The sequence below is a fragment of the Lipotes vexillifer genome, unplaced genomic scaffold, assembly GCF_000442215.2.
Source record: "Lipotes vexillifer unplaced genomic scaffold, Lipotes_vexillifer_v1.1 scaffold459, whole genome shotgun sequence".
Taxonomy (NCBI): Eukaryota; Metazoa; Chordata; class Mammalia; order Artiodactyla; family Lipotidae; genus Lipotes; species Lipotes vexillifer.
Genome location: NW_006769874.1, coordinates 1186290 through 1201498, shown reverse-complemented (window position 1 = coordinate 1201498; position 15209 = coordinate 1186290). Strand labels below are relative to the sequence as shown.

Sequence of the window (15209 nt, the reverse complement as noted above, 5' to 3'; positions counted from 1 at the left end):
TTGAATCTTCCACACATGGTCTCCAATAGGAGTATTTTGTTTAGTATAATGAAAACTTAATTTTTTTTTTTTTTGCGGAACGCGGGCTTCTCACTGCTGTGGCCTCTCCCGTTGCAGAGCACAGGCTCCGGACGTGCAGGCTCAGCGGCCGTGGCTCACGGGCCCAGCCGCTCCGCGGCATGTGGGATCTTCCCGGACCGGGGCACGAACCCGTGTCCCCTGCATCGGCAGGCGGACTCCCAACCACTGCGCCACCAGGGAAGCCCAACAGTTAATTTTTTTTAATATCTGTAATCTTCTTGGAACACAGGCACCAACAGGGAGCAGACATTCCAGCAAAGAGAGATTGTCCAGGAAAAAAAAAAAAAAGAACTGATCAGAGTCCTTTGTCCTTTGCTGATTAGAATACTTCCTTCTTTCGTCGCCTAGGCAACATCTTCCAGATAATCCGCAACGTCACTGAGCTGGGACACAGTCAGGTCCTGTGTCAGGTCATCAAGCTTAGTTGTTCAAAAGAAAGAAAAGAACTAGTGTCAGGATGCAAGCAGCATCTTAAACAATGTTTAACATCTACGCTGTAGCTTAAGCGCCGTCTTAGGCTCTACAAACTGCTGCACAGCCAGAAGTCCTCGCCCTCACTTTCTTCTTCCTTTTCTGAGATTTTTTTGAAAGCTGAGCTAACAGTTGAACTCTACATGAACAAGAAGACTGGCTGTTAAAATAAGCCACCTGTAGCTCTTTTCGTAACATTAAAGCAACATTTTCAGGCCTCTTTAGGATGACATAAGGTAAAAAGAGAAAGACAAATCATTACAAACTTATACCGTCTCAGGAATTAGAGAAGGCATGTTATATATTATCACTTAACCTTCAGAACAAGCCTGTGAGGGAGGCACTGACACCTCCTCTCACGAATAAAGAAACTGAGGATCAAAGGTTGCAGCTCGCCTGAGAAAGCACATACATAAAAGAATAGGAACGCGGGCCCAGATTCATTATAAAATGCTGCTTCTCTCAAAGGCCTTCTCCCTACATGGTAGTCCTTGACAGTCACAAGCACTTGGAGAGTCCTTCCTCATTCTGGAAAGCAAGGTTCACCTCCAGGCTGTAGCGACCTACAACCTCAAAGGCAGACTCACCCACAGTTTACCGTGGGCACTGATATCTGATCCTGAGATGCTACCTTACATCTCAGATCTATCATACACCTAAGTATCTGCTCTCTGCCAAGAAAAGGTCAAATGTGATCTCCAAAATGCACTCCTAATTTTACACCCTGACTCCCCGTTTCTGCTGTCTTGTCTCCATGCCTGCTCAGAACACTCCACACCCCAGTCTCTGCTTCAGCTCCTGAATTCACAGGGCTCTTATATACACATAAACCTTCAATACTGACGTCTCTGAAAAGGACCTCCTACCTACAGTGTCTACACCCTGAAGTGGTCGATTCTGACTCTCATCCTGACCCACCCTGGCCCAGTTTTACACCCACAGCAATTGAAGCCCCAGTAATAACACGCCAGCATTTCACAAGCACTCAGTTAACAAAGCAGGCGACAACTGAAAACAATTTTACACATTCATTATAGACATTCTTTTTAGATTTGGACCAGGAAACTCCGTCATAAACTTTACAGAATTTTCAACTGCTTTTCTCCTAGTTAGTATAATTTTTTTTTTTATTGGCGTATAATTGCTTCACAATGTTGTGTTAGTTTCTGCCGCACAGCAAAGTGAATCAGCCCTACGTGTACACACATCCCCTCCCCCTTAGACCTCCCTCCCCGCCGCCCATCCCACCCATCTAGGCCATCACAGAGCTCCGAGCTGAGCTCCCTGTGCTATACAGCAGGTTCCCACTAGCTATCTATTTTACACATGCTAGTGTATTTATGTCAAACCTAATCTCCCAGTTCATCCCACCCTCCCCCCTTCCCCTCCTGTGTCCCATATCTGTTCCCTAAGTCTGCCTTTCTATTCCTGCCCTGCAAAAAGTATAAAGTTTTGAAGCTTTACGGTAACTCAAGGCAACAGGCACAGATAGCGCTCCATGGGAGAAGCACATCATACTTTATCGCTGGTATTGACGTCATCTATTTCCACAGAGAGGTCTTCCTCGATCTCTTCACCAATACTTAGCTCACTTTTTTCTGAGCGATGGCTGGTACTAATTTCAGGGGAAAAAAAAAGAAAAATAAGAACTTTGAATATAAACATTTAGAGAGAGTAACTAGCATTCTTCAATCTTTCATGTAATTATTTTAATTCTTTAAATAAAATAGAATAAACTATTACACATCATTAATTCCATACATCTCATCTCACTTGAGCCTTAAAATAACTCAGCAAGGGCACAGGAATAGTCCAGTCCATTTACCATTTACCACTAGCTTCATACTAGTGACTATGGTCACAATGGCATGAAAGAAGCAAACCCAGATTTTTAAAATTTCATCTCTCAAAAAACTGTATAATAATATGTATAATATGTTAGAAAGTAAACACAAATTCTAAATTGGGGGGAAAAAACTATCAGTTACATAAAATTCTCAAACTCTGATTTAAAATTTCTAATCCTATCTACAACAAATATTACTTCCAAATTAATTATTAGCCAAGTCATAGGTTATATTTTCTTTACATATACTAAAAAATTACCTGAAACAAAATATTAAGAAATGTCATGTGAATCAGAAAAACAATTTGAGAGGGCAATTTGTTTAAGCCTAATTTAGACAATTCCCACCACTGAGATCAGAAAGGGGAGAACAAAAGCACTGACAATCCAGTGGCCTAACTGCTTCTGCTGGCTTCTGAGTCAATCCTTCAATGTTATTTCCTTTTCTTATTCTTATCAAGTTCCCTGCACATAATATAGATGTTCTTATTCTAATGTAAAATCAAAAACACGCTTCAAAGTCCAATGTATAATTCTGGATTAACTATCTTCCATTCACCTTCAATCAATATGAACAAGAGAATCAAAGACTAAAATAAGCACCAATGTAATTCTGTCATACATTCCTGTTCAGAAATTGTTTACAATTTATGTATTTCTTGTCCAACCATTTTTCTTACCTATTAAAATCATCAACATAGTCATCTTCCTCTCCAGTCCCTGGTAAATTTAAGAAAAAATATATATGTTATATTTATATAAACACACCTCACAATTTATCTACAATTAGACACACATTTCCTTCAAAAACTACACTACTGAATTACATGGCATCATTAAAAAGAGCAGCTGGGCTGCAGTTTGGATTTGGGGGAAACTAACCATTCACTCCCCCACCTTCCTCCGGCTTCTGTAGCCAATTCAAGGACAAAATAGTCACTGAATAGTGGGCTGGAGCCTAACATTAGCCTCTGACTTCCTGGTCACACATACAAGCCTGCTCTGCAGGCCAAATCCGCCCACAACCTGTTTTTGTGCAGCCTGCAAGTTAGGAATGGCTTTTACATTTTTCAGTGATGGTAAAAATACGAAGAATACTCAGAGACTGCGTGTGGCCCACAAGGCCTAAAATACCCATTCTGCCCCTTCACAGAAAGAGTTTGCCGACTCGTGCTTTAAACATGTGAAGCGCCTGTCTGTGAACACGAGTGCCTTTGACTAATATTTTTGTCTCCCAAACTAAACTGTGCTCTAAAGCCTTATTCCAGAAGCGTCAAGGTTCTGAGGGCGGTACGGTGCCCACAAGTGCCCCAGGGCATTCAGAGGCTTCTCCTGCTGCTCCCGTTGCTGCTCCAGGCCACAGGATGGGGCACAACACCCCAGAGTTCCTGTTACACGTCCATCCCCATCAGACGGACTCCCTGGGGCCCGGACCACATTCCGCCAGCCCCAGGGAAGCGCCTCTGCCTCGGCACGCACTGTGCTCGCGGTCCGAACGCCAGGCTCTCCCCTCTGCCTGCCCCAGCAGGTCTCGCACAGCAGTCACTTCCTGGGAGAGGCTCCCCCATCGCCAAGGCTAGGCTAAGTCAAACTACTCCCCGCTTCCGTAAGGCTGTGACCTGACTCTTCTAACACTCTAAGTACCCGTTAGGCACCTGTTTAACACCCATCTTCCTGCCAGGTTTAAACCCTACGAGGACAGAGTCCGCTGTGTTTACTACTCCCTCCACCCCTGGCCGACAGAGTAACCCTGGATACATAAAAACCGTCCAACCATCTGTGCATGAGGTGCTCACGGTAGGTTGACTGACACTTCATTTAAGATTTTATTCTAAAAAATAATCGCCTTAGGGCTTCCCTGGTGGCGCAGTGGTTGAGAGTCCGCCTGCCGATGCAGGGGACACGGGTTCGTGCCCCGGTCCAGGAAGATCCCACATGCCACAGAACGGCTAGGCCCGTGAGCCATGGCCGCTGAGCCTGCGTGTCCGGAGCCTGTGCGCCGCAATGGGAGAGGCCACAACAGTGAGAGGCCCACGTACAGCAAAAAAAAAAAAAAATAATAATAATAATAATAATAATCGCCTTAAAGCAGTCAATACTGAAACTGGAAATCTACTTACCTAAACCAAGTGATCCAATTTTATCATTGACCAATTTAAGATCTTTCAAAATTGTGTTTCCCCTTTTACCTGTGAAGAGGAAAAAATATTCACATTAAATTGACTTTTAGAATATAATAGTCTCTAAACCATGTCAACTTTTTTTTGCAGTACAGGGTTTGTTGATACATCATAACCGAAAACTAAGAAGAAAATTACAAACTGTGATTAATTACACTGCATTATGCATTATTATGCATTACACAATATAATATGCTTACACTATGTATCACACATCCCTTTTTTAACCACACTATTACATATCCTTTTTGTAGCCATACTACTCTTTATTGGAACCTGACCATCAAAATCATTTTCTACCCAACTGTCAGATATCAGCCTTCTATAAGAAGCCCTACTGGGTATGAATTCAGGGAGTATAGTTAATTATTCTCATCAGTTTTATTTTTCCTTTGAACTTCTAAATTTTGCTTCAATTTAATCGCTATTTCATTTACCAAACTTATCTCCTCATTGGTTTTTATTTCTTCAGTCCCCAGTTCTCAATGCCCTCTCTAAATCATTATTTCCTAGTCAGTATTAAGAGTGACATGATCATGACACTCTGGATTCCTTCACTGAAGGTGACAATACCATGGGAAAGGAGAAAAAGAGGGAAACTGGGCCGACTAACAGACTCATGGCTAGTTTACTTTATGTGCCCTGGGAAATCCTACTACAGTGGTATCACATAACACAAAATGGTTAGTAAGTACTACAAGATTATGCAAAACCCCACAGCAATTTCCTAATAAAGATCTAGTCAAAGAGGCACATTTATACTCTAAACACTCTGCCAATTAAATCCTATATTTACTATGATATAGTATACAAAGCTCATCTGCATGAATACATGTTTAAGGCTTTGCTAAAATTTTAAATCCTTGGTCTTGTCACGATCTGTGTGCAGTAGCAGGGCCATTCCATGTCTAGCTAACAATCCCTACCTCTGCTGCATATAAAAAGATACATCTGATCCAACTCCCTAAAGGGAGAATAGTATTTTAACATTCTTACGATGATTACTGTGCTATCTACAGAATCTATGAAACAAAGTTTTAAAAATTAATTGTAAGTAAATCCTACATAAGTCAATTTAAATGTCCAAAAAAGAGAGATGGCTTAAAAATTATAATGTCTATTTATTATGGAAGATGGTTAAAAAGTCAATTTCCTAAAAACATTTCCATGGCATAGGAAAAGCAGAAAACAAAACAATATAGAGAATATGACCACGCTCAAAAGAAATTTTAAAAGTAAAATATTAACAGAAAATACCACTGAGTAGTAAAATTATGGGCTATTTTTATGACTTTACATATATTTTCCTGAAAAAATAAACAATGATCATACACTACTTAATTAATTAGAGAAAAATATATCATCAGCATTCAAAGTCCACGTCTCCAGTCAGCAAAGCGAGGGACTTCCAGACACTCACTTTCGGAGTCTTTCAATGAGGGAGCTCCAGGAAGGGAGCTGAGTCCACTTTTTAAGGGGGGGGCGTCCGAGAGCGATGCAAGGCTTCCTACTTGCTTACTAGGTTCACTTCTCCTAGCAAGAAACAAGTGTACAGTTAAATGGGATTCTTACATCCTGCCATTAAAACATAAGCAACTTGAATATATCTTATAGGCAACACAGGAGCTGGGAAATAAAGAATATACATTTCACAGATTCAAAATCATGAAGTATACCCGGCAAGGCAAAACAGACTAAATCACTGCAAATTCATGCAGGAAGTTACCACCTCTCTCTAGAACTGTGTGTGATATCTCACAAATTAAACTGCTCCGCTTCATCGGCTTCACTGTCTGGGATTTTATCAGAAGCCCCTTCCGTGGCCCGGAGATGCAGGCAAGGGACAGCGCAGGAGCTGACGAGCACAGCACGACAGCCCAGACGTGGCCCTGCAGAGCGGGCCTCAAATGACGCCACCAGCTGACCTCAGCACACAGCCCTGACCGCCAGCCTGCAGCGGACGCGGGGCAGTGCCCAGCAGCCCGCAGGCTCGCCCTCCGGCCCGGCGCCCTCTCACCTCCTCCAGCGCCGGCACGGAGGCGTAGCACTCCAGGAATTCCCCTCTCCCACTCTTACTTCGTTCATCTTTCCTCTTTAAAACCGGATCATTCTCATCAACACACGTACGTGCTACTGTTCTCGCAGTTTAACGTTTCTAGCCCCATGCCCGCCCTCCAGCCACCGCACATCCCTCTGCACCCTGTACAGGAAAACTCATCAGGAAATCACTCTGCCACATACAGTCCTCTCGCCTCAGGCTTTCTTGAACCCACGCTAACCCTTTAACACTGCCCCAGCCCCACCCGACGGGGCCGCCCGCGAGGGGCATCGGGGCTCCGTGTGGCTAAGTGCAAAGGGCGACTTTCAGCAGAACTTAACTCAGCTGCTCACTCGGGCCTCCTCCTCCAAAGACGCCTCTCCCTCTGGTTCTCTGGGTCCCCTTCCCGCTGCAGTGCCCCTTCCTTGGTAACCTCTTCCAGTCTCCTGGCTGCGACCTCAGCCAAGACTGATGGCTCCCTAATTGTCACCTCTAGCCCAGACCTCTCCCTGAATGCCCACACCCACACCCGAAAGCAGGCTTCACCTTTCCACTGACAACCTTCTCAAACTCGCTGGTCCAGAGTGAGCTCCGGACTGCCACGCGGCCCACCTGCACGATCCAGCCTCGTTCCCCCTGCTCTTCACCTCGATCAGTTGGAAAAACTCCTAGTTACTCAGCCTGGGAACCCCGGAGCTGCCCTTGATATTGCTTTTCCTCTCGCACACTTACCAACAAATCCTTTTGGATCCCAACTCAAAATACATCCCCAACCACCTACTGCTCCCCACTTCCGCCATCACCTCTCACCTGGAAAACCCTAAGAGCTTCCCGCCTGGAGACCCAGCAGCCAGGGGGCCCTGTCACTGCGCAAGTCGGACCAGTCACGCTGCTGCTCACAGCCCGGGGCTTCTGGGCCCCTCGGGATCAAGCCAAGCCCTGCGGTGGCCCCGGCCCCTGGCCCGACTCCACCTCCTGCAAGCTCCTCCGCCGCAGGTCCTCGGACCCGCCGCACCACTCACCTCTGCCTGTGCAGGGCTCCGGAAGCCCAGCTCAACGCCTGGCCTGCTCTCCCCTCCGTAAGGTCGCCCTTGAGGTGAGGCCTTCTCCGACAGCTACTGAGAACCGGCCGCCCTCCACACCCACACTCCCGCCCTCCGCCGTTCCATTCTCTCAGTTCCTGTAACACGGGCTGCATCTACGCGACACGGCACCTGGGGACTCTTTAACTTATTGCTGTTGCCGTCCAGAGTATGAGCTCCCGGAAGCAGAGATTTTGCCTGTTTCATCACTGTTGCACCTGTACCTGAAACGGTACCTGGCATACGGCAGGCACTCAGTACAAACCTACCTGCTGAAATCATTAACATCTAGGTCCTTCAAAACTTGGAATTGTCTGACAACATAGAAGGCTTTAATGACACAAAATCAGACTTATGAATTCACTAGTTACAGAACCACTGGTAGCTCATTATTTCTTAAACATAAACATTTAGAAATTCTATTTTTAAGCCGCTAGTCTGATAATATAAAAGCACAGGTTACTCACCAACCATAGGTTTTTTCTGGTTTAGGAATGGGATCATCAAAGAAAGAATCTCCTTCCATATCATCTTCATCTGGACAAGGACCAGCTTTGTCTTTGACATCTAGACTTTTGTTGCTTAACAAGGATCCAATTTTCGTTTCATGGGCCAGTAAGTGAAGACTACTTTTGCTCTTTGGTTCTGATGATGAGATACTGGGATCAGTCTGACTAGCATCATTGCTGGCCTTCTAGAAAAAGAGAAGGAAAGAGAAAAGGTCTCCTTGGCGAAATAAAACTTTAATAAGACATCTTAAATAATTAAAAAGTCACGTGAACATACACAATTCTGTATATGCACGCGCATACACACGTGGGGTCTTGCAACTGCGTGAGGTGCCGTGGGACCCCCCCCCGGACCTACCAGTTCAGCCCCAGACTTCAGAGCATAACTAACTTTTGAAGGGGAAAAACGTCAAACATGTTTGTACCATCCCTTTGCTCCCTCCCTAAATGCAAATACCTTTACCTAGCCCATTTAAACACAAACTTTCCCATTTCCTCTTACATATATATCACTGCTTCATAAATTACCTTAATATGTTTTCAACTCGCAAATAAAAAGCATTACTAATAAAGGAAATAAGGAAGATTAGTTCATTATCATTAGTTCATCACATAAATGAACCAAGCATTAAAACAAAGTGGTCGTCAATAAAACTCGCAGTTTTCCATCCAGTGCCAAATACAGTGGACATCAAGGTGAAAGATGCTGCCTTTACCGTTCACATTTCTAAAGTAAAGTTTTGCTAGTTTTATCACTGGTCTTAATTTAGACTTTCAGAGTAACTCCCCATTCCACACCTCCCTTCTACGTCCATGGATGCATGTATTGATGTATATGTTTCTATATACCTGAAACGAACGTACAAAATCCTCAAGCATTTTTACTCCTGTCCTACTGATTTGGTGACATTAGCAGAAAATATACTACACACTGTATTTTCTTGTTTTCGGGTAGCCCTAACCCTCACAACCTAATTTTATTCTATCCTTGGTCAGATTTCTTTTTGTCTTTAGACACTTCTATGTCAACAACAATAAAAATAATAACAACAAAACCAAAATATCATGATAGTAATAATAAAAGTAGCTAACATTTATGGAAAGTCTTCAAATGCTTCCCATGTGTTACCTCATTTTAATCCTCAAAATAACCTTACGGTGTGTGGGGCAGGTTCTGTTTTCTCTGTAGAAATGGAAAAGGAGATGTAGAGACACTGCAGTCACTTGCCAAGCCGGGGAGTAAAGGCGTCTGATATCAAAGTCTGATTCCAGAGGTTAGCTCTAAAGGCTTATGCTCTGCTATTAGGTTGAGTCATATGAAACTGTAGTTTTTATGGGTTAAAAATGACAGTTTCCCAAGATTCAGCCTTCACACTACAGAGAGCAGTGCTGCGTAAGATGCCACAGTGTGTGAGACGAGCACTCTCCTGAAACACGGAATGTGTACTGTAGTCCATACTCTACTACTAGCTATATAATTTTAAGGAATTTAGTGTTCTCAGGCATGAATTTCCTCAAGAATTGAACCGCAGTAGTCTTTTCCAAGTCAAATTATTACCAGGAGGTAAGAAAAAAGGGATGGGCAGCTGGGGAAAAGTGGTAATAATGCACGTTAGAAATTACTCAAGGAGACACTAAGGATGACTGCACTTTCAGTCTGTGTATAGACAGAAGATACTATGCAGTAAGATACACATTTATAGTTTTACACTAATTAGAGGCCATGGTTAGTTGACAGAAGGTAAGATATATGCTATATAATTTTTAGGGCCTTGTATAGAGCTATACATCCCATATGTTATTAATATAGATACATCAATGGTTGTAAAAAGAGATGTCTGGAGAAATAAATACCAAGTTATCACCCTTTTAGACAACATAGGATATTTTCAAAGAAGCAGACACATTTTCAAATTTCCCAATAACTTTCTTGAAGTTTTCCTATTATTATCAATTACAGAGAAGCACCATCCACCTATGTATTTCTTAAGTACATTCATGCCCATTATAATTTCTGATTTATAAATGTTTTAAAAATTGATTTATATCTTTTCAAAGGAATATGCATTTGGAAATAAATACCCTGCATTCTTGTGCTGTTTAAACACATTTATGATTACAGATACTGAGACAGTGAAAACAAAACATCCCTGAGAAAATTCAAAAGGACACCTGACATGAAACGGACAAATACAAATTAAAGCACATTACAGGAAACAATAATTATTCCAACAAAGTCTTTCTTGCCCATGAATTCACAGCAACATAATTTAAGTCCATATAATGAACTGTCTGAACTTAATAACCAATATATACCCATGATTATTTTTGACAGGTTTTAGTCTTGCTATGAAACAAAAGACTAGCTTTAGGAAGACAAGTTTCATGGAGTAGCACGTTATGATGTTCAACACAATATGTATTTTTTAAAATAATAATTTGTTTTAAAATTATAGTTCTATTTATCTATGGAGTAAAATCAAACTTTAAAAACACTCAATCTGCTTTGGAAGCGCTGTCAAAATCAATTTCTAAATCACATAGGAATGTGTCATTACTTTGTAACTATGGCTCATTTTTTATCAAAAAGACCATTACCTAACCGGGTTAGTAATGAATTCACTAAACTTAATTCCAAATATTTTTTACTATTAAAAAAAAATCCACACTAAGAGGAGAAGCATTTATCAAAACATTCTGTAGATTGAAACAAAAGTACTGCAAAACTTTAAGAGCAGTTTTCATGGAGGAAGTCCAAATTTTTTGAGCAACAACGGATCAACTCACGATACATATACCTTGGGATCTATTTATTTTTTTATTTTTTAGATTTTTAAATGGTAAGTTTAATAATGGAGATACACATGGGGTACAGAGAGACACCAAATACAAACTTAGAAAAAAGGAAGCTTTAAAATGTCTTCTTGGAGGTAAAGATGTCTAAGCTGAGTTTTAAAAATAAATAGAACTTTGAAGACAGGAGTTAAGGACAGGGTATTCTAGGCAGTGGATTAGCTCGAGTAAAGGCACAAAATTGAGAAACAACAGATATGCACCAAGAAACACAAAGAGCTCAGAATTGCTAAAGTGCGAAGTTAAAGCAAAAGGCTCAGCAGAATAAAGCAAGACAGGTCCCAGATCACAGAGATATTTCACGGAGGAGTCATGTTTGCATATTAGAAAGATCACGTGACCACGTAAAGAACAAACTTGAAGGGCCAAAACCCTGGAAAGAGGAAAACAGTTAGGAGGCTGTTGGAGTAAAACCCAAAAAAAGGTACAAGGGATTTAACTAGAGCTGTAGCAGCAGCTGGATGCTGTGTGTAAATCCCAGCTCTTCTATGTAACTTTGCACAAGGCCTCGATCTCCCTATGCTTCAATTTCTTTATCTGTAAAGCTGGCATAATAATGCTGACAAGAATGACACAATAGCATCCCATTTCGCCTATGAGGAAACTGACAGCTGGAATAAGGATGTATTAGACGAGACAGTTCAGACAAGTATATACAAGTTAAGTTAGCAGGACTTGGTAATGGATTTAACATGGGAACTGCGAGAGGAGTGAGATTTAAGAATGGCTCCCTGTTTCAATTCTGGGGACTATCAACTGATATTGAGAACACAGGAAGAAGAATTGGTCTGGTGAAAATAAGGTCTATTTCTTATAACTAAAATTGAAATAGACTGGGATCTGTTTACAAAACTTTTATCATGGCTTAAGACAAGTCTCATACACATGAACTTCAGTTACTTAAGTCTCTATCACCTAGATGTGTACAAATTAAGACTCAGGATAAACCTAAACAGCTAAGATTAAGAATTGTTTAAAATAAAGAGATGCAACCAAAAAAAAAAATTCGTATGACAATGCCTTAGAATTCATTCACTCCCTGACAACCTCAGAAGCCTTGGAGGTTATTATGGGTTAAACTGCATCCCCCCAAAAGGTAAGTTGAAGTCCTAACACCCAGTACTTCAGAATGTGCAGTCATTTACAAGTAGGGTCACTACAGATGTAGCCAGTTAAGGGGAGGGCACAGTGGAGGCGGGCAGGCCCCTAACTCAATATGCCTGGTGTCCCAACAAGAGAGGACAGGCACACACAGGGAAAAAGCCCCGTCAACATGATGGCAGAGACTGGAGCGATGTGTCTACAAGCCAAGGAGCACCGAGGACTGCTGCGAGCTGTGAGAAGCCAGGAGGGAGGCCGGGAACAGAGTCCCAACCTCAGGAGGCGGCAATCCCGCAGACACCTTGATCTCAGACTTCCAGCCTCCAGAGCCGTGAGACAGTAAACTTCCGCTGTTTTGAGCTACCAACTTTGTGGTGCTTTGTTACAGCTGCCCTAGGAACTAAGAGGTAATTATAATAAAACATAACAAAGTCCTGTCTTTCCAGATCAGGAGGCCTACTGCACAGCACTACAGCAGTCACTTAATCCCTTGGATGGACCCCAGGGCTAATAAGCTTTATGGTAAATTACAGCCAACCTGTAAGGAAGTCCTAGTGTATGTTTAATTTTCTACTAGCACACTTACACATTCAAGATTTCAATCATTCCTAGATTAACAGCAAATCAGCATCATAAAGAAGTTTCACAGAGAAATAACTACCAATTTTCCAGTAGCCAAAAACTGAATTATCAGTAGAATGTCTTAAAAACCTGGAAAAAATAATTTTGTTTTTCTAAACTAAAGGCTTAATCTGCACTGTTCATAACAGAGGAACAGCAAAGCCAAAGAAACATCCCCGTTTTGCAAAAGTATTCAAACATATTTGTGCAAAAAATTCTAATTCTCTTCCCCGCCCCTACTTCAGCCTGCAGCTCCCCTCCCGACTCCGCCAAAGGCAGTTTGTGACCCACGACTTCCTAATGAATTACTTAGAAAAGGAGTTTTACTACCATTGTATATGTATATGTGTGTAAAACACACATATATTTAAAGGTTTAATTTACTTATCTAGAAAGTAAACACTGTGGAATTTGAAAACCACAAAACAGACATACAAGCCCCTCTTTCTAAAAACTCAGTTTTTCTAAAGAAACGCTATCCCTATGCCGTATAAACAATCTGTAATTCCCACAGATGCACACGAGAACCAATGTCTGGCTGTGAAATCGGCCTGAAGATTACCCTCTGTCCAGCCGCTCTGCTCTCTTACCCTGTGCAGCCAGCTCACAGGTTCAGCGGACAAGAAGTCTGGGATCTGAAGCAGGAGGCCAGGCACAATTATGGGTTTTATGGGCCAAGTGCTGGCATCTTGTTCACCCACATGCATTCCTTCGTTGAGGGGGTGGGGGGTGTGCGCGCGCGCGCGTGTGCACAGGATAATACTGTTTTGTTCATCTACCCGAAGGCAACCGCAAAAGATGAGGAAACACACGCTCCCAAACGTACACAACACGTGATCCCCATCAATGCCCTAAATCAACATAAGGCTGGGTTTATCCCAGAGTTTTGAAAACAAGGAACAAATTTAGAAAAGTCATTTATTAAGAACTTGAAGCAAAAAAACACCTCAACACAAATCAGTTTTAAAACACCTAAAAATCGATTATGAAAAGGATAACCTTCCATGCTACATTTAATGTGATGATTAAAACGGCTTCGTGTTAAAAACAAACGAAAACATCAAATACCTTATTTAGTTTTTTCAACTGAATGGTAAAAACCTTAGTGGAGCCTACCAAAAGTCTGTTGTAATAAATAAAATGCATTTATTTTTTTCAGACAACTAGCACCATGCTTGGTACAACAAAATGGTTCACACCACAACAGATTATTACGGATGATACTTTGGAAGTGTTAATGCACATTTAAAATGTTTAACTCGTTAAAGAAATGCCCTCCCGTCTAATATTTATGCACCTTGTATTCTAACTCTTCTAGCATCCTTTATTGTCCTACAACAATAACAAAAAGAAACGTAACTTTTATTTTTACTCAAATTAAATTAGTTCAAAACCCTTAGATTTTGCTTTGCATATTAACGGGCTTACAATACTAAGTACAAACCAGTTAAACACGTAACTGATTTTTTAAAGTTTATTTCTGATATGAATATAGCTTCTCTGAAAACCGCCAGAGGTCTCTGAACGAGCAGTTAATACTTGTGCCTTCCCACAGGCAAAAGAAACAGTAAGACACAGACACTTCCTACTGGGCGCCCTGGGCTACCACTCCCAGCTCTGCCCACTCGAAGGTGCCACTACCTACCCTGTAAACGGCTCCCCCTGGAGCCTGGCTGTGGACAACCCCCATGACCAGATGCAGCTCAGGATCTGGATTATTAAGATGTTAAGAAAGTTAGGATACTAAGGGTACGGGGACCCTGATGCGCGCACAGGGCAAAAGGTGAAGGCAGAGGGAGGCAGAGCTAACGGCTCCTCTGCTGGGCTGGAAACGGGCAACGCTGGGTGCAACACACGCTTCTTATAGACGCAATTTGCAAACAAGAACAGGGAAATAGAAGGGAAAAGGTTTCCAAGTCACTGAGGAAGTGTTTTGGGCTCAGGAATATAATCGTGAAATAGAAGGGGCCCGATGTGCAGCCTGCAGCTCCAGAATAAGGCCTGTGCAGACTCTTCAGTCACCCGCAGAGCACGTGAGAGGGAGGCGCAGAGGGAAGGTGATGTCTGCGCCCTCGCTGCTGCGTCCAGCACACAAAGTGAAATGTGTCTCCTAGTGGCTTTGGTTCTACGTATCAACTTCTTTCAAATGTTTTAACTTCTTTAAAACTCATGACACCAACAAGATTTTTAAAATTTAATATTACGAAATATACTTTTAAAAAGTACAAGAGGGCTTCCCTGGTGGCGCAGTGGTTGCGAGTCCGCCTGCCGATGCAGGGGACGCGGGTTCGTGCCCCGGTCCGGGAGGATCCCACATGCCGCGGAGCGGCTGGGCCCGTGAGCCGTGGCCGCTGAGCCTGCGCGTCCAGAGCCTGTGCTCCGCAACGGGAGAGGCCACAACAGTGAGAGGCCCGCGTACCGCAAAAA

At 42.5% G+C, this 15209-nt stretch overlaps 1 protein-coding gene across 2 annotated transcripts in view; it reads right to left on the bottom strand.

Annotated features, from left to right (window-relative positions):
* Positions 1-271: 271 nt before the first annotated feature.
* The window catches only part of CEP43 (centrosomal protein 43), a 25425-nt gene continuing 10487 nt past the window's right edge, over positions 272-15209 (bottom strand). For both annotated transcript variants that reach the window (XM_007445915.1, XM_007445916.1), the window contains 6 exons: positions 8166-8392; positions 5999-6111; positions 4519-4587; positions 3079-3118; positions 2071-2167; positions 272-500 (listed from right to left, as the gene is read on the bottom strand). In XM_007445915.1, coding sequence (XP_007445977.1) covers positions 426-500; positions 2071-2167; positions 3079-3118; positions 4519-4587; positions 5999-6111; positions 8166-8392 — 621 coding nt within the window. In that variant the 3' untranslated portion in view covers positions 272-425. The remainder of the gene's footprint in view (positions 501-2070; positions 2168-3078; positions 3119-4518; positions 4588-5998; positions 6112-8165; positions 8393-15209) is intronic.